At 40.1% G+C, this 19,802-nt stretch overlaps 1 protein-coding gene across 1 annotated transcript in view; it reads right to left on the bottom strand.

The window, feature by feature from the left end:
* Nucleotides 1–14,485: 14,485 nt before the first annotated feature.
* TMEM242 (transmembrane protein 242) overlaps nt 14,486–19,802 on the bottom strand; it is a 29,440-nt gene continuing 24,123 nt past the window's right edge. Inside the window, exon 4 of the mRNA XM_075748340.1 lies at nt 14,486–15,691. Coding sequence (XP_075604455.1) covers nt 15,593–15,691 — 99 coding nt within the window. The 3' untranslated portion in view covers nt 14,486–15,592. The remainder of the gene's footprint in view (nt 15,692–19,802) is intronic.

The following is a 19,802-nucleotide window of genomic DNA, read 5'->3' as shown; positions in this document are numbered from 1 at the left end:
CTTGCCTGTCCTCCAGCATCTTTATAGTGAATGGCACCACCCCATCTGTAAAGTTAAGCAGTATCACATTGTAAAGACATAAATTCAGACACAGGGACAGCTAGAAGCTAGAAGGACGGAATACCACAGATCAGCAGAGTAGCTCCAGTGTGGCTCAGTCTCTCCATATGGGCAAATTTCTTGCAGGTACCCTCTATTAACGCAGCTAGATTAGATTACTGAAAGAATGAAACTGCAAAGATAATAAATGGAAACAATTAGGCTCCAAGAATTATACGAATTTAGCTGCTTTTGCATAGATAGATTGTTTCCCCACTCCCCTTTTTAAAAGCCAAGGGCCTAGAAGTACTTAATAAAGCTTCTCAGGTGTGTGTCTGCTGAAACACTCGTTGTCTCATTGATTTTATATACACACAGATACACACGCGTGTGTTCAACACCTTCTGAATTGAGGTCCCACTCCCTGATTGGGATTGATTGATTTACCCATTCCTAAACTGTCTATATTTAATCATCGCAGTAATCAATGTTCTAATACTGTCCGTGTTGTAAAATATGCAGAATGCAAGATACGGAGAGAGTTCAAGTCAACTTTGCTTCTGGAATCTCAATTATTTCCTTGCTGATAATTTTCATTCAAATACGTAATCTCACATCTTGACTTAACGTTTTTAATATAAAGCTTTTCCATATTTTATTAAGCGTAAGAAGGGAATGAACGAGTAAGAAGGGAAAATGCTGCGATTCCCAGGTTTTGCGAAAGACGCGTCAGAAGGCCCCGCTGAGCGGTGACATCAGTTTTCCGTATACGAATGCTGCCCTCTGCTGGACAGCCGGCACCTTACACCTTCGTTACTCCTCTGAGTAATTTTTCCCCGGCTAACTGGAGGTGCCAATGGTGTGGATGTGATGTCCCGATTCCCGGGGTTGCTTGCCCTGAAGAGCCGCCCTGGGTGCCCCCCGCCGGCAGGCAGGGCAGCTGAGAGGGCTCCCTGACTTCGCTGCAAGGCCGGGCAGGGTTACCTCTCACGCAGGTTTCTGCAGTTCACGTGCGTCGCGGTTTTCCGCTGCTGCTGAGGAGCTTTGTAATGGGAGGTTTAGTTACTTGGCTGTGAATGCTGAAGGGTACTGGCACATTGCTGTTGAATTAATAAACCGTACCAGACTGTTTCCAAAACTTCAGCCTAAATTTGGTCCTGTAGCTGGATAACATGGCTGCCTGAGGTTTGTCCCTGTGCCCGTGAGAAGAACCACCACGTGGTGGTGACACTCCACGTAAGCCCTTCTTGCCTTCACCTCAGCCCTGCACCATCAGAAGAGGCTGATCCAAATACTGACTTTCCTGCATCTTTCTATACTTGCATGGAAAGGATCTACTTGGATCTAATTTCACTTCTAGTTGTCCTGAAGTCTATTCCCAGTTTATCTTGTTGGCAGCCTACCCTCTTCAGCGTAACTGTCCCGTTCAGGAGGAAAATGAGCTGAGTGGACCTATGTATAAGATTAGTACCAGCCATTGGGATTTCTAGCTCTGACAGTCAAAGATTTCACTGTCCCTGAATTCAGCTTAAGCAGGACGATTTTTTAGTCATAGTTTAGAGGGTAAGAATAGAGTAGAGCCCTGAGAGAATGTAACGCAATGCTATCAACATGCCAAAGAGCCAAAACAAAGTAATTTATGCCAATTTGCACTACCTTGATGGATAAGCCCAGCAGACTATATTAACAAATGATACTTCTACAGGTTTCTGGTGCCATCTGCTATAATTTAATGTATAATTATGCCTTTAGTACAGAATGCTAAAGGATGGTTTAAAACCCTATATCAAATGTATCTCAGAATTACAGTGATTTCTATTGATCCCAATTATGTCTCATGAAGCACTGTTGTTGGGTTTTTTTTCTTTCTTAAAGTGTAGGCTGTTTTGGTAAAGGAGCGTTTGATTCTGGTTTGCAGACTTCATAAGCAGAAGGGCTCATATCACAATCAGCCATATTTATCCCACTGCTGCAATACGTATTCCTCATATTGGGCAGAAATAAAGCAAGGTTATTTCCTGTATGAAGACTCATTACATGTAAAGGTATAAAATTTTGTTTCATATTTTGTGATAAGCACAGAGCAACCAGCTTTCTTGCAGGACTCAGATCTGGTTTTGAATCAGCCTGTGCTGTTTTAGAGTTTGCCTCAGAGCCTGCGTGAAGTTTATAATTTTAAAATGGCATAAAATATGGAGGATTTTTATTCTTTGAAATTTTAAATAAAACTTGATGGGAATTAAACCACAGGAAAAATGTGCTCTATCATCATTAGAAATTGAATTATTTCTACTTCCCCTTATAGCTTCATGTTACTGGTTTTAAATGTTCTTGCTCCTATCTTTATCCAAGTTCTTGTTTACCTTGTGCATCAAATACAATGTGGTCCCTGCAATCACAGGATCTTGAGAACCCAGGAGGTCTCTTCCACTACTGTATTCCTAGAAATAAGGGGTGCATTTATACTGAGAGCAGTTGACTGTAAACGGCCATGAAAACTTGCTGAAAGACGATTCTAACATTTAATCCTGGCACAGTATTTCTTAACCTCTCCCTTCCCATGGTTTTCCATACCAAACCCCTCCTCTTAGTAGGACAAGATTAGAACAACCTTCAGGCATCCATGTGTCTTGATACCCAGTCTTAAAACCGCAGATCAGGCCATTGGATTGTATTATATACACCATAGCAGTGGATTATCTCCTCATGACAGAAGTTTTCTCTAATTAAAGGGAATTGAAGATTTACTTTCTGAGCACCAACCAGTAGAAAGAGCAGATTCCTGAATTGCCTAGAATGGCCCTCCTGTGACCCTGAGATATGTCTCCTACACCCCCTGGATTTCCAGATCCCCCCTGAATCTTGGGAACATCACTGGGCCCCAGATTTGGATTCTTATCTACCAGCTTTCCTTTTCATCTTTTAAAGTACAAAATTGGAAGGATTATGATCAAACCAACTGTTGAGCTAACTTTTTGGTTTTGGAAGGTACGGGAAGAGACATCCCCAGGTATGATGCAGAATAATCTCTTGCCCCATAAGCAGATCAGCTGTAAAACCTTCATCTGGATATTAATTTCCTCCTGTGGTCCATTTTATGGTGGCTGCAAGATATAAAAAAGATGGAGTCTGTCTTCATAATGCCTTTCTTTTTCCCCATCTGCATTTAGCAGATTTGAGCAGGCCTAAAGGTCACTCTGCATGTAGCCACAGTAGCTTTTTAAAAATCTTTGAATGCTAATCCAGCTCTGAACTGCTTTACATTTGCATATTTGCTTAATCAGAAGTGTGTAAGGTCAGCACGGGAGCTTCATTAGGATATTCACGGCTAAAATTGCTCTCCTCATCACTTCTCCTGCAGTGTGCAGCCAAGCTCTGCACAGGTTGCAGACCTCCCTCATGCCCCTGCGGGGAGCGACAGTGGGGATAAAAACAGATTCAGAATTAAGTGGGGAGGCTGGAATCCTCCAGCAAGTAGTGGGGCAGAGGGAGCTTGTATCATGCCAACCGTGTTTCAGGCTGTGCTATTTTAGCTATTGAGAAAATCAAAACAAAGTCTATTTGAGAAAGCAGAAGGACAAAGCTGCAAAGATAAGGAAGCTAAGATATGCAGATGGCTGGGAACAAGTTGTTTTGAAGAAACCTTAATTGTTAGACAGCAACGATGGAAGAATGCAATGCCTCTGGGGCTGGGTTCAAATTTAGCCCTGGAATATCCCTTCCAAGGAGGCAGTATTCTTCAGAAATCTGCAGCACCGCCTAATAACTGACTGACTCCCACTCGTGTAGCTGCGCTATCGAACGTACCAGTGTCTCTGACCAGGGGCAGCATTGTGTGAAAGAGAACCTCTGCATGTCTTTCCTTTTAGTACCTCTTCAGGAAAAGACAGCATCCTTAGTCTAATCACCCTTCACATTTACCTGCTGCCTTTCTAAAGATTTGCATCTTACTGGGGTCATCATTTAATCCATGTTCTTTGCCCACTGCAAACATCCATTTCTTCTTTCCTCTGCTGTTTCTACCCCTATTTCTTCTACCAGCCACAGGTACAAAGCCTAACTGTATAACTGTTTTATACAATAGGAGAAAATTTGGAAGTGGGAAGAGAAAATGCTAACAGATACATTAAAGGAAACAGGTACATGCCTATTTTAAAAAGCTTAAAACTTATGAATGTCAGGAAGCAGTTGTGCTGCAATATATGCCATATAAATGTTTGACCTTTCATACGTGTACCTACCATATGGGAGGCATGCATCCTTTATGTTCATTTGGCTGGCAAGATGCAAAATGGCATTGTGTGATACTTCCCTTACTTGTTTTACTATTAATCACACACATTGGCTTCTATCATGTGATGCAAAATAGTGGAAAAACTATTTCGGTCCAAGTGCAAGTACTATCAGATACACTCAATTTTTTCCTTACCATGTGAACAGACAACCCATTTCTTTTGTGACAGCTTGGAGTTATAAAGATAGCTAAGGCTTTCAATTTTATATTTCAGAATAAATGGCGACTCCAGGGATTACAGCCACTGCCCATTAAGGATAACTGCAAAGGCTGTTTTGTGAGGATGCCTGAACACTGTTTCCTCAAAGTAGGGAGACGTCAATGGAAGCTTTCTATTCAAATTTTAAGAAGATGTTACAGACACTGTGGAGGCAATATAAGAAAACTTGTAGTTCTGAGAGTACAAAGCCCATTAGTAGAGTTGAGAGGAATTACAAAACATACATGTAGAAAAACTGAACATCTGCTAAGGATGAGAAGATTTTTTTAAATGGAAAGTGGAATAATGCTAACAGATGGCCAGCAGGACAATTAAAAAAAAAAAAAAAGTAAAAGTTAATGCCAAACATTGTCTTACGAGATGAGATTCTGGTGTTTGTTACATAATATTTTGGTCAGATTTATTTTTCAAGGTTTTTCTAAAAATCAATTATTGTGCCTCTGCCGTTGTCATGTCTTGCCCCCTTCCTCGCTATTCACCCTTCTACTAAAGCTTTAAGTTTCACTGGATCAAGCTTTGCCTGTCTTTTGGTGAGACTTCATTGACTGCAGAAGTTCTGGTAAAAATTGACTAAAGCCTGCAGAATTTAGCTCAATGTGAAAGCAACCACGGAGGACTGTAATGAGTTTTCCTGTTCATTAAGGTCATGATTTTTACAATCAAAAGCTCCAGATCTTTCTTCAATGAGATGATGGTTTGCTTGCCCAAATATAGCCCCCATCCCTTCCCTACCTCGTGCGCTGTGCCAGCACAAGCGGAGGAACTGTGAGGCACTAGGTCAGGGAACCAGAGCAGCTGGGAAATCATCCTTTGGGGAGAAATTGTCTTTTGGCTTGAATCTGCTCCGGATTTGCACTGTCACTCATCTGCACAGCTGATGCTGCTAGCTCAGCTGAGGGGTGGCAAAGGATGTGGCTGCAAGAAGAGGAGGCTTACAGGCTACTTTTTCCTGCAGCAGTATGCCCTTAAAGAAATGTCCCATAAAAGCCTCGAGCGAAGCTAGCAGGAGTTTTGACAGGAATAAGCAAATGGTTCAAGGTTGGCACATCGCTAGAGACTGGTCATACGTAAAACTAATACATCTCTATTCTAACCCAAACCGTATCTTTTGTCAGAGCTTAAACTTGGAAGCAATTTGTTTTCTTAACAACATTTAAAGTGACATAATAGGAAAAAAAAAAATCATCATTCTTGAGAGATTTTTGCCCTTGAAAATATTTGGGCTGAAGCTTTTGCAGTTTCTGTGATTTTTGCCATTATCGTGCTCAGACTGCTTTCGTCATTTAGCCTTGAATCTGAACAGCCAAATACTGGCTCTGACTACTACCTCCTTACCATCTGAGCACTGCCTCCCTGACCTGTGAGTAGGGGCAGGTCCTCCACATCTGACCAATGAGGCAGACTGGACGAGTTTTTCATACAACAGGGTCTAGATTTATGAACCTTTAGGTTTTGATAGAACTGTTACTTTATCATGACAAATTAACAAAGAAAAGCTTTAGAAAATCTGAAACATAATTTTTTCTCTTAGTTTCTTTGACCGTAAAGACGTATTCTTACCATGCAATTCGGGGATCTCCGATGAACAAGAAGACATGATGAAACATTGCTAAAAACTGCATACATCCATGATTAAGTAAGCAAATAGATAAAAACTGAAATTCCACTGTTTGGTCAAATTTTTTGATAGCGGGCTTTAGATGAAAAACACTCTGTTTTCACTTACACAAGATGGTCCCAAGATTTTTTTCAGAGGGAATGTGGGCTTCTCTATTAAAAAGGCGTGGGCAATATTGCAATAAGCTGCTTGTGTAATAAAGGATTTTTCAGGAACATGTCTTTAGTTTAATGGTAATAGAGCTTACAACAGCTAAGGATCTGGCAACTCACAAAGTATTCCGTCTGTCTAGAGCTCAGCAAGGAAGACAGTTCTGAAATAGAAATCTTTTGATCTTAAAATGACAAGATCTGAATAGTAAAACCCCCTCTCATAAGAAAAACAGGCTGTAATTATGACACATCTATTATTTAAAATGTTCTTGAAAATTCACATAAAAGCTGTTCAAAACAAAGTAAAGCATTAGGTCAGGATGTGGTCTGTAATACTGGGAACATTTTTAAAAATAAGTTTCTGCCTTCTTCACTCAAGCAAGTGTTTGCTTGCAGTAATTGCCATGTAATACATAAAATGCTTGGTCCAAGTGGGTTCATCCTGTCCCTGTAAAAATAGATTCTAATGTATTCTATTTTGTTTTCAAGAAGACCCTGGGCATGCACGTGCAAAGTGTCTGCTGAAGCTCATGTCTTTCCCTTCCTATGCAGTCTCCTCCCTGGACAGCTGAGCTGTACTTGTGCCTGATAGCTAGCAAATCTGGCAGAGTCACTGTTAACATGTTAGCCACAGCTATTATAAACAAAATTCTGCAATGTAACTGTCTCAGAGCAGACATCAAATAACCTAGGAAAACAAGTGAGCTGGAGCTTAGTCATATTTGATAATTAATGTGTGATGGTTTCCAACCAAAATTAATTTAGTGATGGAGTAAAACATATGGAATAATGCTTAAGCTTACATCAAAGGCAAATACTGAATACATTAGGATACATTATCTCTACTCTTTCTGGAGTACATTATGTTCTATTAAGATGTGATGTTCTGAATTTCTGCCTGGGCTTCTCTGAGAATTTGTGTGATGGCTCACAAATGTGTTCCCCAGTGCCCTCCTCTCTAGCACTCTTCCAATTCAGCTATCATTTTTTGTTTCAAATGAAGCATTAACACTCATTATCTGTCAGTGGAATAAAAAAAGAAAACAAAACAAAACCAAAAAGACCCAACAACACTTTTTTTTTAGATGAAGCATCTTTCCTGGGTGACACTTCTGATGTTATCAGTAGGAAAAGCCTTCAAAGAAAATGGGTATCAAGCCTGAAACATTACATAATGCTGAGTTGAAAGACAAAGTGTTTTCTGGAATTTTAATTTTTTTTAAGCAGCTGCCTTTAAGTGAACACAGCCATCACTGTTATAAAATATTCAAAGCCTCATACATATCAAACAGAGACACAGTTACTAGGGCAAACAATCTCACATATCCATTAAACAAACACTTGGAATTTTTCCTGAGCCACTCTAGGTCCTCACAAAGCCTCTAGTTTTAACTGATTTTTATCCGGTATCCATTCGTTCTCTTTTTTTTTTTTTTCTGGTAACTTTCAACTTTCCGGGACCCTGCTAACTTTTTTTTTTTTTGGGGGGGGGTGGGCAGGTTGGCATGCAGTTGTGGGAGCCAGAGATTAAAAGACTTCTCCGTGTTAGGTCATTAGCCATTCCACTCGCTGTACCCCAGCTCATTTTCCCATTCCTAATTGATCACTTCATTGATCAGACATTATGGAGATGGCTTAGTAACCTAAGCCTTTGCTTTGAAACGCAGTAGAGACTGCAATTACCTGAAAGTCTTCAAGGGTGCCTGCAATTTTCAGACAGTCGGAGACTCAGTTAATCAAAGATTCTGGCTAATGGAAAGGAGGGAGAAGAGCTCTTTCAGCTGGGTTCCCTAAGGCCAGGATTTTCACGAGAGATCTGGAGAGAGAACAGAAATGTGCCTATAAAATTTTCAGTGCAGAAGTCTTGTGGGGTACCAGTGCATGTTTAGAGGAGACGCAGAAGCCCCTGTCCTGCAGACGGGTTGGCGTGGCTGAGAGCACAAACACCTGCTGAGCCACCCCCAGCGTTAGGGGCTGTTGCACCCAGGAGTTTGAAATGGTTCACAAAAGGCCGTTCTGCCCCCCGTGATCAGGTTCTTTCCTCCACTCGCCGCCGTATTTGTCTTAACGCATACCGTCTGCCTTGCAGGGTCTTGAAGGGTAGAGGGGCCCGGGGTGTTTGTTACGTGGAAAGCTGAGGAGACCCGATGTCTGTGATGGGCGCAAGGCTGGAGCAGCCCGCCCACGTCTCTGCGAGCTGAGGACACGGTCGTCACGCGATGCGTGCGTGCATGCATGCTCGTGCGTGCAGGCGCCGCCGCGATCCTCTGTGTTTTCCTCTCGGAATCCTTTACGGGGCAACAGCTTCCAGGGATGCAGACAGTCTCAAACTGACCACATGTAGTGGCAAACTGGGAGTGAGGTAGTGACTGGGACTGAAGTAACGTGCTGACAGGCTGCCCTTGCAGTTCCTTGAGTCCCCTAAAGATGCCTCTCTTTCCAGTTCAGATAAGCGTGCCATTATAAACTGAGGTCTTCACTGTTTTCTCTGGTATTATAGATCCTGCCAAATAATGCGTTCTTCTGTATTTGCTAATTATTGCCCTACTGCCCGTTAATATACATCATGCTACGGGTCATCATCTACTCTGAAGACTGGTTTTCAGTGGCGTGCACATTGTGGCATAGAGGATAAGATGCTTCCCTTTGAAGGCAGTTTATAAATCTTATTGGGCTTCTTCATGATGAAAGGCACTATAGATATATAAGAGATCAAAGCTGCATAAAGATCAGTGGTATTTGTTTGCATGAGGCTTCTCTTTCTGCTCCTTCTGAGGATTTTGAGCTTCAAAGTTTCAGCTTTAAAGAAACTCAAAAAGCAGAAGAAAACCCTAGCGAAACCCACCGTGTTACAGCTGGTTTGAGGTCAGGCCAGCCAAGGGCCACAGGATTCTGACATAAACCCAAAAACTCTTCTCCAACATTCTTCTATCTGCCCTCAAAAGCTGGTGCAGAGAAAATTTTGGGGTTTTCTTAATGGCGGTGAGGGCCCAGAGCAGTAAGTTTTGGAGAGGAAGAATGCTGCTTAACAACAAAGAGGGAAAAGCAGCTTAACTCAACACACGAGCGTTTCTGTTGTGACTTCTTGTCAGTCTGCTAGCAAAATTATTATCATTTGTGAGTATACAGTAGCAACTGGCCTAAAAAAATCCAATTAATTTCTTATACAGTTTGTGGTATATTTTTTAAGGTGCACTCTATTTTTTACTTAAGTGTTTAAATATTGAGAATTTCGATGTATGCTTCTGCAGATGTCTAGAGGAATTGGGAATAGAAATCCAGTACATTCATTGAAAAGCATTGGCTGCAGGTAATATTGGCTTTGACTGCATTGTACTTGAATATCAGATTAGTGTTTAGCATCGCATAAGTCATCCCTGATACGTGAGCTTTTATTTTTCAACAGGATCATGCAGTAAATTTTCTTTACTTCCTAGTGCGTTTGCACAAATAACATCAAAATAAACCCGTAACCCATAAAAACAGCTTTCTGTATTAGAGCCACGCTGTGGTCACACAGAACATACAGATGCATTACATAATGTAATAAGCCAAAATAAATTTTAAAAAGGCAGGTGACCCTGTGTGCCCAATCTGAAAATCCCTCTCCTTTAAAGGGCTGCAAAAAAGTGTTGGTCAGTATTGTCTGTCTGTGCATCATCAGTAAAGCTCTCACTGTGAGCATCCAAAATCCACACATCTAAAATGACTTGTCTTTTTGTTTTTCATTCTTTTTGAAGAAAAAAATGATCTAAATGAAAGGGGAAGGAGAAGTAATAAAGAACTGGTATGGATCTACGTGTGTCACTGTAGAACAACTGGAGTACGAAAACGATGAGCTAGACCTAGATATAGGAGTGAATCCCAGACCTTCTGCATATCATCTACACGCTACTCTTGAGATAAGTTGTACCAAATAATATATAAGCTGTGTAGCCAAGCAGAGCAGAGCACAGTAACCTGTCCAATACATTTTATCAATGTGAAGTCCAACAGCCAAGGGGAAGGATAGGAATCAGGAACTGAGTTTAATCAGTTGCTATTGCTTGCAAAAACTCCAGAGGCCTTACAGAAGAGACGAATGCAAATTAAGTCCAGTGGCACAGGATAAAAATAAGTTCAGTCTTGACGTGAAAATGTTTCTTTTTGGGGAGAATACAGGAAATGTTTTTGTACTGGAAGAATCCAACCAACCATCAAAATAAACGTTCCCATTCTGAGTTATTGACTCTATTTTTTTGTAAGGAAAAATATATACGAAGAGCAACGCTGAAAGCATATAATTTGAAATAGGTCTTCATGTCCCAGGAGGCTGTCCTAGGGAATACCCCACGCAGGAAGCATCCCTCTCCACTGTCAAAGCTGTCCCCCTTTATGTTAATTATTCTTGAACTTTACCCTTTCCTATCCCAAGTGAATAGCTTGACCACAAAACTGTCATATCAGCTTCTCAGGTTTTTTTTCTCTTTCTCTCCCGTGTAATAACTATTGTATTATTTACATTAAATGAAACAGCTTCAGCAGGAGCTATTGAGGCAGGTGGTGTTCCTGCGCGTTCCTCAACCCTATGTATGTAATAGAGTTTTGGTTTGGGGAACTTTCCTGTGTTTGAGAAGACTGGGTTTCAAATTGCTACTGCCTGTCAGGTCACATAGCTTTTTAAAATGTCACCCCAATTTAGACTCTTAGCCATTGGCAATGAAGTTAAATGGAATAAAACATATTTATCTGTTACATTATGTCTAATGGCTGTACAAACCTCTCTCGCTCTCTCTATGCATATATGCATCCACATGTATGCGTGTGCATGTCTCCACACACGCAGATCTTCAGGTACCGGCCCTGCTTTCAACAAACAACTCGTTCAGCTCCACGAAGGGGATCCCACCAGCGTCAGGTTGCGCTGCAGAGCCGATGGCAACCACTGCTTAAACTCTTTGGGGAGAGAGCGACTGCTGCACCTCCTCCCCCGCGAGAGGAAAGCCTTGCACCGGCAGGCGAGGGCCAGCACTCACAGGGGAAGAACTGTGGCCGTACCCAAATTGTGCATCGTTAACTATCTCCTCCCTGCTCAGCTGATGATCAGAGTAACACATCAAACTGGAAGGCAAGCAGCATCCCTGGTTGTCAGGTTGATGAATAACTGAACTGGTTCTCTTGAAGCTCCAATTAAGAGCAAAACCTCTTTCATAGAAACAAGCGTTCAACCAATTAAAACTGATGATTTTTGGACATGGAGGATTAAAAATTTCTCTTACACTTTATGCATAACCGTCTACAAAAGCTGATTTGTCCCCTTCTAGAATTTCAGGATTAGTCCCCAAATATGCTTGACTAAAGTCTCCGCAAATAGCTTTATTTAGATGTGAAAGGAAAAATAACTTGTCTTGTTCACTCCATTCTAAGTTTCTAGTGCTCAGCGCCCATGAAATGGATTGCTTATGGGGAGATAATGTCTTTTTTTGTGCCTTCCAAAGTCTGTGAAAAATGTCTTCCTGGTTAATAGCTTGATTAAAACTGTATATGCTCCAGAAGATAAATATGATTATTTATCATACTTGCCCAAGATAATGACAGTAAAGAAGACAAGGTTGAAATTCTGTACTATTTCCTCTCTTCCACATCCAGGGACATTCAGCACACAATACGCAGATGGTGTGCCACATAAAGGATCGCATTAACTGTTAAACATTTTTTCTTCCCATTAACTAATTTAACAATATGTCCCTGCTATTAAAGAAATAGACAAATTACAGAAAACTTCTGTCAGCTTAATCCTGATTGCTAAAATAGGCCATTTGCCCAGATGGGATTGTTTTCTGGCCTATCAGGTTCGAAGCGTCTAGAAATCCAGCAACCACCGGCCCAGACTCTTGCAGTGTTGATTCAGCTCTTCATCCTTAATTGAGTTTCAGGCATATAACCCTCTGGAGATTTTTGAATGACAGCCTAAATATCGAGGGCTACTCTGCTCTGCGTGTAAGTTAGGTGACCTGCATTTTCTAAAACGATGAGCTCTTAGGAGCCCGGTTTACGTCAGCAGATGCCGCAGGTGACAAAAATCACAGCAAAAGCCCCTGAGACTTTTTTGCCGGAGTGGATAGTGGACCAAATTAAACAAGCATTTCCAGCTTGTTTTCATTTGCCATGTTCCGCAGCAAAGCCACTGTTACTGACCTCGGGGCGGCGGCGGTGCGGAGGCTCCCTGGGTGAGCACAAGAACGGTGGCGTAGCTGGCCCATTGCTGTTTCTTGCACAACCGTTTGCCACAACTGGTCTCTTGTCATCACCCGTCTCCTATTCCAGTTTTTGCTTCTAAGCAACATAGTAGTATGGAGGGAGCTCACGTATTATCAAGTATTAGCCTACAGGCTAATTTTAGGAACACACATAGCTGCCATTATTCCTATAACGAAATGTGACCAGAAAGCTGGTGAAAAATCAATGTAAATGAAACACAGAGGTCAGTGGAAAAGTGACTTGAAAAGTGACTCACTGCGGCTATGCTACGGCACCCACTTCGAATAGCAGTGTTGCAAACATCCCCTTATTTCAGTGTAACTTTTTGCACAGGAAAAGTTGAAAATGAAAATAAACTTTCTTTTCCATGTTTTATTCTTACACTCCCTTGATGCAGAGAATAAGCAATTTTTTAAATAACAGAGAAAGCAATTAGGGAGCCACTGGACCCACCAACTTCTTTTGTGCCAGTGTCTACTTCTAGTGTTTGTCTTGAAACTTGATTTATTTTTTCAATGTGTATTATCTATTGTTGTTTTTTGCCTAATTTTATTTGCCAAGTTTCGGTAACTACATACACTATGGTATCTAGCTGCTATTGGTGTACTAGGTACTTTTCCCCTCTACTTGTTCGAGGTTTTGTTGTGGTTTCCAGTAACTCTGCCAAATATTTTCATACAGAGAAAAAAATGAACCATCACAAAACCAGCAGAACGTTCACCAACTGAAGAGAGCTCCACAGTGCAATAAAGAAAATCCAAGATCTCCTGTGTTTTTCATGTGGATTGAGACTTGATTTACTTTTACATTATGCTTGCACTCTTCTACACAAACCCTTATCTAGAGAAAACCCATTTCCAGCCAAAAGCACACAATAAAGCTTGGAATAAGATGATCTATGAATTCCTCTCTCTTGGGAAGATGTTTTACGTTCAGTGTTATACCTCAACATGGATTTACTTGATCACTCTGTGCTTGCCCTGTGTGAGTTTATTTTAAAGCTTTCTGTCTGTATATTTCACTATGTTAGGATTTTTTGAAGAGCACCATCTGGTATGTCCATATAACTGGGCACCTCCAGATTTAATTAATCCTATCTGTCATAAGGGATTTTTTTTTTTATAATAGAGTTACACTGATCCGATGGCTAACCATGCCCAGAAGGGACGGCTCTCTTGTGCCAGGACTAGCACTCGTCTAACCCTCAGAGGTGTAAAGCACAAGCAAGCCACTCATTTTTCTCCTGAGCTTCTCCTGAACTACGTTCTCATGCAGTCACTGGGCTGTGGGAGGTAAGCAAGGGTACAGCGGCTCTTTTCAGCGGCAGCCAGCAGGTAGGTCATTCAGATGCTTTACACAATTCCAGGAGCAGCCATTCGTTTTAGTACGGTGCCAGCCACCCTCTGACCAGTCCTTTCTCCCTTGACTGTGCAGGGAACTTGGATGACTGTTTCAGGTGAGTAATTTAATCCAGATAAAGACAGACGACCTGAATCCCACCTTAGAAACTGAAGGTAAGCAACCTTAAGGACATCGTGCAATTTGCATTTATTTACTTCAGTTTAGCATTTGACCAGTTTTAATGACGTGGTTACTTGTTAAACTTGGTAACTCAGCTCTAATGTGCGTAAGCGTAGGCAATATACATGTATCACCATGCGCACAAACTAACACTAATATGAAAATAGTACCGTTTTTCATGTGCATATGATGGCAGTATTCACCACAATTTATTTAATATTGGATTACAAGCATCAAGCTATGGAAAAGATGTCAACTATTACACTTCAATTGCTTTAAAGATATTATTTTAATGCTGTCATGTTTCATAGGAAAACCATACTTCTCTATTATTCATCTGACATTTAAAGGGGGTTTTTTTATGTTCTTTCCTAGGAATATAAAGACTTAATCACAAAAGACAGGTTTTAAGAGGACTTTATTAAATCTGACAACTGACTAATTGGACTGTGTGCAATTAATAAAAAGACCTGATAATTGAGAATTCAACAAAGGATTGTTCACTGATAGCATTTTTTTATCTCTGCATTTTTACAGATCTACAGTTCTGCAAATACAATGTTTGAGTAAGACATTACTCTTCCTAGTTTACGCCCACACTTCATGAGATTACTGCAGTGTGGAAAATGTCACATTGCTTCTCTTGGTAGAAGAACCACAGGAACCACTGAAACACAAAAAACCCAGCCCTGCGCATACATTTTTTTAGCTGAAAATATTTGTGTAGGACAGACTGGGTGTCTCGCTATTTTATGCCTTTTTCACTTGCAACTTAAATTGCTAGAGAAATATAGTAGAGACTTTTATGCAAACTATTGGATTCTCTGTTGTGGGATCCAATTAAAAAAATGAATACTGAGAAAACAGTGCACTTTGTAGAGATCTCTTCTGATGCTCTACAGAGGAGCTCAGTAGGTCACTACTTGCATATTGGATGTTTTAAACTTTCCATTCAGACATACAAAAATAGTTTGGTTTAGGTGTTTTCTCTGTTACAAACTGAAATATCTCCTTTATTTTTAGAAGAGTGCCCTGTATGCTTTACCTTTAGGCTCAGTAAAAGATCCGTTATAATTGACTTGATGAAAGTACTGTTCTTTGTTTCCTAGAGAAATTTCCTAAAATTTCTCTTAATAAGTGGGCTGGGATAAGAAGTTATTGGGGTTTTGTCCTTGTATTTACAACTGAAGATCAGTTTCTTCTTTAAGTCTTCAGAAGATAGAGTCTTTTTTCAAGTTGGATCCAACTTATGTTGCAGGGTTCATTTCCTCACAAATCAACTACACCAAGCAGGCTGAAAAGTACAATATAAATTGCTTTTGGGTTTTTTTGTTTTGTTTCATTTTGAATTCCCTCGCTGCTAGATGTTAATTGGCATCCCCAGGTTCAGTGACCTCAGTCAGTAGCTTGCTCAGTCTGTGTTTTCTTCTGTTTTTCAGATGGGAAACTTCTGCTACTTCCGCTCCTGTTCTTGCTGCAAGAGACATCGCCAAATGCCTCTGAGTCTTTCACTTGGATTTAAGTAAGTCTTCCCATTCAACGGTGCACTCACTATTTTTAGGAATTGCTGGAAACATTGACTGCATTTTAGTTCGGAATTCTTTCATCTATAAAAGAGATTAAAAAATAAAATCAGTTAACTGTTAATAAGGAGCATCACGAACCCTGGGTTTATTCCACAAAATAAGCCGTGTGTGGTAACAAAGAGGTAAAAAGACTTTAAAAATAACAGAAAATTAAGACTTTCCCTCTGATTATATTGGTTCAATTAACAAAGTGAAAAAAAGTGTGAAGGGACCCACAACAATGGCCCCTTCTAAAGCACCAGACTGGGGTGCCTAATTTGGACCACTTGCCTGAATAATTCACTACTGCTATATGAACCACTATACACACATACACACACATTTAAAATATTTTTGTTTGGAGGAAAATTATCTCCATAGAATGTGCCCATATTTTGACTGCAGTGCCTTTTTCTACACTTGTAATGGATTAAAAACCCAGTAGGTCTGTTCAAGGATTTTAAGACAAGGATTAAAAAAAAATACTGGTCAACTCTGACAGGGTAAGTTTATCCCAGCATATGGATACAGGTGGCAAAACAAAGTCTCATTCAAATTTATACATTAGTAGGAAGGAAAACCAGATTCATAATGATACATAGGACCAACCTTTTATTTCATTATTGTTAAATTAAAATGCTGTGAAAGAGGAAGTTTGCTAGTTTTATATTCTGCATATCAATACATTAATACCAATTGCCAAATCTGTATTTATGATAACCATTTTATCACCAATGTCTGATTCAATAGTTCTGGCAGGCAAGAACTGAAATTTAATTTCTTTAAAAATCACTTCTGTTTGAAGCTCATATTTAGATTTAGCAGGTTTCTTTCTTCCAAGATTTTTACATATAATACATTTTTAAAGGATAGGCATGGAAAAATCAAATAATTGAAAATCCTGTTATACAAACAGCAGGATGTACAGGGGAAGTTTTGGACTGCTATTTTTAGGAAGCTCCACAGAATCTATGACATTCACGCAGAGAAGACAGGATGTGGTATTCAAGCACTGGATGCAATAATCTCTTGAAGACCAAATGCTGTCTCAGGCAGAATGTCCCGCAGAGAGGTTCCAGGAAATCTAGACATTCTAAACAGCCACACAGGCATCTTCTCTAATATGCCTACATTTTGTGTGTTATGGGCCATCAGGTTTTTTACAAATACCTTTGGGCCATTTTCTGTTCAAGTCCTTCTGCGTATGAATAATTCTGACAAAGAACTGGTCGTTTTTTAGAGAAATGTTGCTGGAATGCAATTTTTCAAGTTACAGCTGATACAAAGAATGAAACAATTCACAAAGAAATTACCAGTCCTTTACTAAGACAATAACTAACTATGATGGATTAAAGCATTTTAGAATTCAAGTTTTTGTGTACAAATGCCTGGGTACTGGTAATCAAATAAAAATATGTGTTATATAAAGTAGGAGGAAAATTCAAGCCAAATTATCCCTTTTGTTTTATCCTGATTGTGTTCTTATGAAAAACTAATTCATTGTCTGCTTTAAATTTTATTCTGATCAGATAGCTGTTTTCATTAATTATTAGCTCTTGGTTTTTAAAAATCTTGGCAATCACCCACAATTGTTCCTAAACTAATATTTTTGCTTCTTATTTAAAACTGAAAAGCTCTCATAGAGAGCTAATATTTCCAAGAATAATAAACACCAGTATCAGAGCTGATGTAGGGGAACAGCCCAAATTATATTAAACAATTGCTGACAATTAAACGTGAGTATTTACAATAGGAAATGCTTTAGGAGCTTTGGCTTAGCTGTTTTTTCCAGTCCTCTGTAATTAAGTTGCCCCAGTTCTCTGATGTGTGGAAAGTATTCGATTACTTAATATTTTTTACTTCCTAAAGAGTTAACCAACTCTCCTACTCTTTCATCGGAGTACTATCCGGGTGTTTGATAACACATGAATGGTCAGATCCTATCCTGATGTAAACCACTGTAGCTCCATTGGTATAACTGGAAATAAAACATTTTACACCAGCTAATGATCTGGTGCAACACGGATTTTTTTTGTTTCTAAACTCTCACTTTGAAATTTCTTTTAGTGTCAAATTTAAACGATGCACTCGTATGCCCTGCAGGACACCTCTGTTACTCCACTGAAGATACACAAAACCCAAGGAAAACTGAAAGAAATTATATAAAGCCTCCAAAAAGAGAATGATGGGGGGGAGCCATTCAGAAAACTACAGTGCTTCCTCACCTTAACAGCTACCTTACAATTACTAATGTGGCAAACCCTAACCCTTGAATGCAAAAAGCAATCTTGTCTGGGAAATAAAACACTACAGCTCTGTTCTGAAAGAATAAAGGTATTTATTTAGAAAGCACTAAAATACTGCTAGCAGCTGCAAGTTTAAGAATATTCAGATTCTTCTGCCCTCAGAATGCTAATTTATGTTCTGCAGGTAAAAGCAACTCATTTCCTGGAAAAGCAATTTTTCCTTAACTCGTGGACTAAATCTGAAATATTCAACGTCTTCCTTTTGCTTTTAAGACTCCCTGAGAAATTTCCTCAGCCTCATCTTCTCAGATTTTGATGCTTATTTGTAAAACCACTTTGCAAGCGATGCTAGACTCAATGTCTCATTTACCACTTCCTCTCTTGCCAGCATCTATGCCCTTTTCCACAAGCCCCTTCCCACACAAAAACCAGTTTTTCATTGCAATTCACAACTTCGACCATGTTTTATATTTTTTCACAAACTTTCTTCATGATTCCTGGACAGCAAGCTATTTTAATAAATCACAATGCCAAGCTGATCACCACTGTGCACTGCCTTCTCAGCGTCATGCTTTAGGTTGTCAGCTAGTTAAGAAGGACATTACCTACAGTGACTGGCATGGGCCTCACCAATACGTAATGTCTTCACAGTGGGTCTAAATGGGGCCAATTTCTTCATGATACAAATCTCACAGCTACTAACGCTTACTAGAAGCTCTCATTTCTATACAAGTTAAAAGATACCGCACCCTATTATTTCTCTCCACAACAGTTTTTGAGTTCTCAGTAATAATACATTAGGCAACATAATTAGTACTAGTCACAGATTTCTATTTTCCCAGTCTCCCTCTCCTCCCAGTAAGAAAGTGCAGTACAGGATTTCATTAGGGCTTTGATGTGGACTTCTAAGGTATCTGCCCTTTCTCTTCTGTTCCACTAACACCGCCAGCTTCTGAGTTTCTTCCTCCATTTGCACATTTGTGCTTGTTGCTATCCTGAATGGACTTCCAAATCCCAGCCACTGTCCTCCCTGCACTCAGAGCTCCACTAAAGCTCACTTGCCACGCTGCCTAAAAGCATGGAGAAGACTTTGAAAAATAACTATTCTCTGATGTAATGGAACCAGTGATACATACACAAATAACCATGGAAATGGCATCCCAAAGTTCCTATCCCTTCTCTCCCAGTGCCAATGTCTGCCTGCTTATCAACCCTTCTAGTATCAAATTTTAGGCTGTGACTTTTTTCAGGTCAATATCCTGGGCCTTGACTGGCCAAATTCTATTTAATATATTTATATATTTAGGACTAAATTTGTCCTCCAAAGTAACTCACTGGCGTCGGGGTTGTTCTTGCTTGCATTTGGTTGACAGTATCATACCAGGCCCACTGTAACTTCAGAGAATCCCCTTCAGTGAAGGTAAAATTTGTTCATTAAACATGAAAACTAGCTGTCCTCCAATGAACTGGGCTTACCAGTGTCCAGTCACCTGCTGCAGCGTGGTGACCTTCTTGTGAAGATGATGAATCTAGTTTTGTGTTCCATGAATACTGCACACTTGAGGTGCAAGAACTGGGACCTTGGCTTTACCTGCTTTACCTCTTGGGGACAAGCACACTTCCTGATGAAGAAAATGCTGCAATTAGGAATGTGTGTCTTGCCTTGCCTTTTCTTTTTAGTAGGCATGCCACTCAGGAGGTCTCCCTCTCTGGAAATATTCTCCTGTATTTCCTCCAGATTCCACAATACACATGCCAGCAGTCTCACATCAAAAGGCATTAATTTAATTATGAAAGCTAATGTGCTATGTACTAAGTACTGGAATGTTTTGAAATAATTCACTGAAATGGCAGCCTCTTTATTACTGTCAGCCACACTGACACTGGGGTTCTCGGTTCAACTGTGA

Source organism: Balearica regulorum, chromosome 3, assembly GCF_011004875.1.
Source record: "Balearica regulorum gibbericeps isolate bBalReg1 chromosome 3, bBalReg1.pri, whole genome shotgun sequence".
In the NCBI taxonomy this organism is placed as follows: Eukaryota; Metazoa; Chordata; class Aves; order Gruiformes; family Gruidae; genus Balearica; species Balearica regulorum.
The sequence above is the reverse complement of the archived record's forward strand: the minus strand, read 5'-3'. Positions and strand labels throughout refer to the sequence as shown.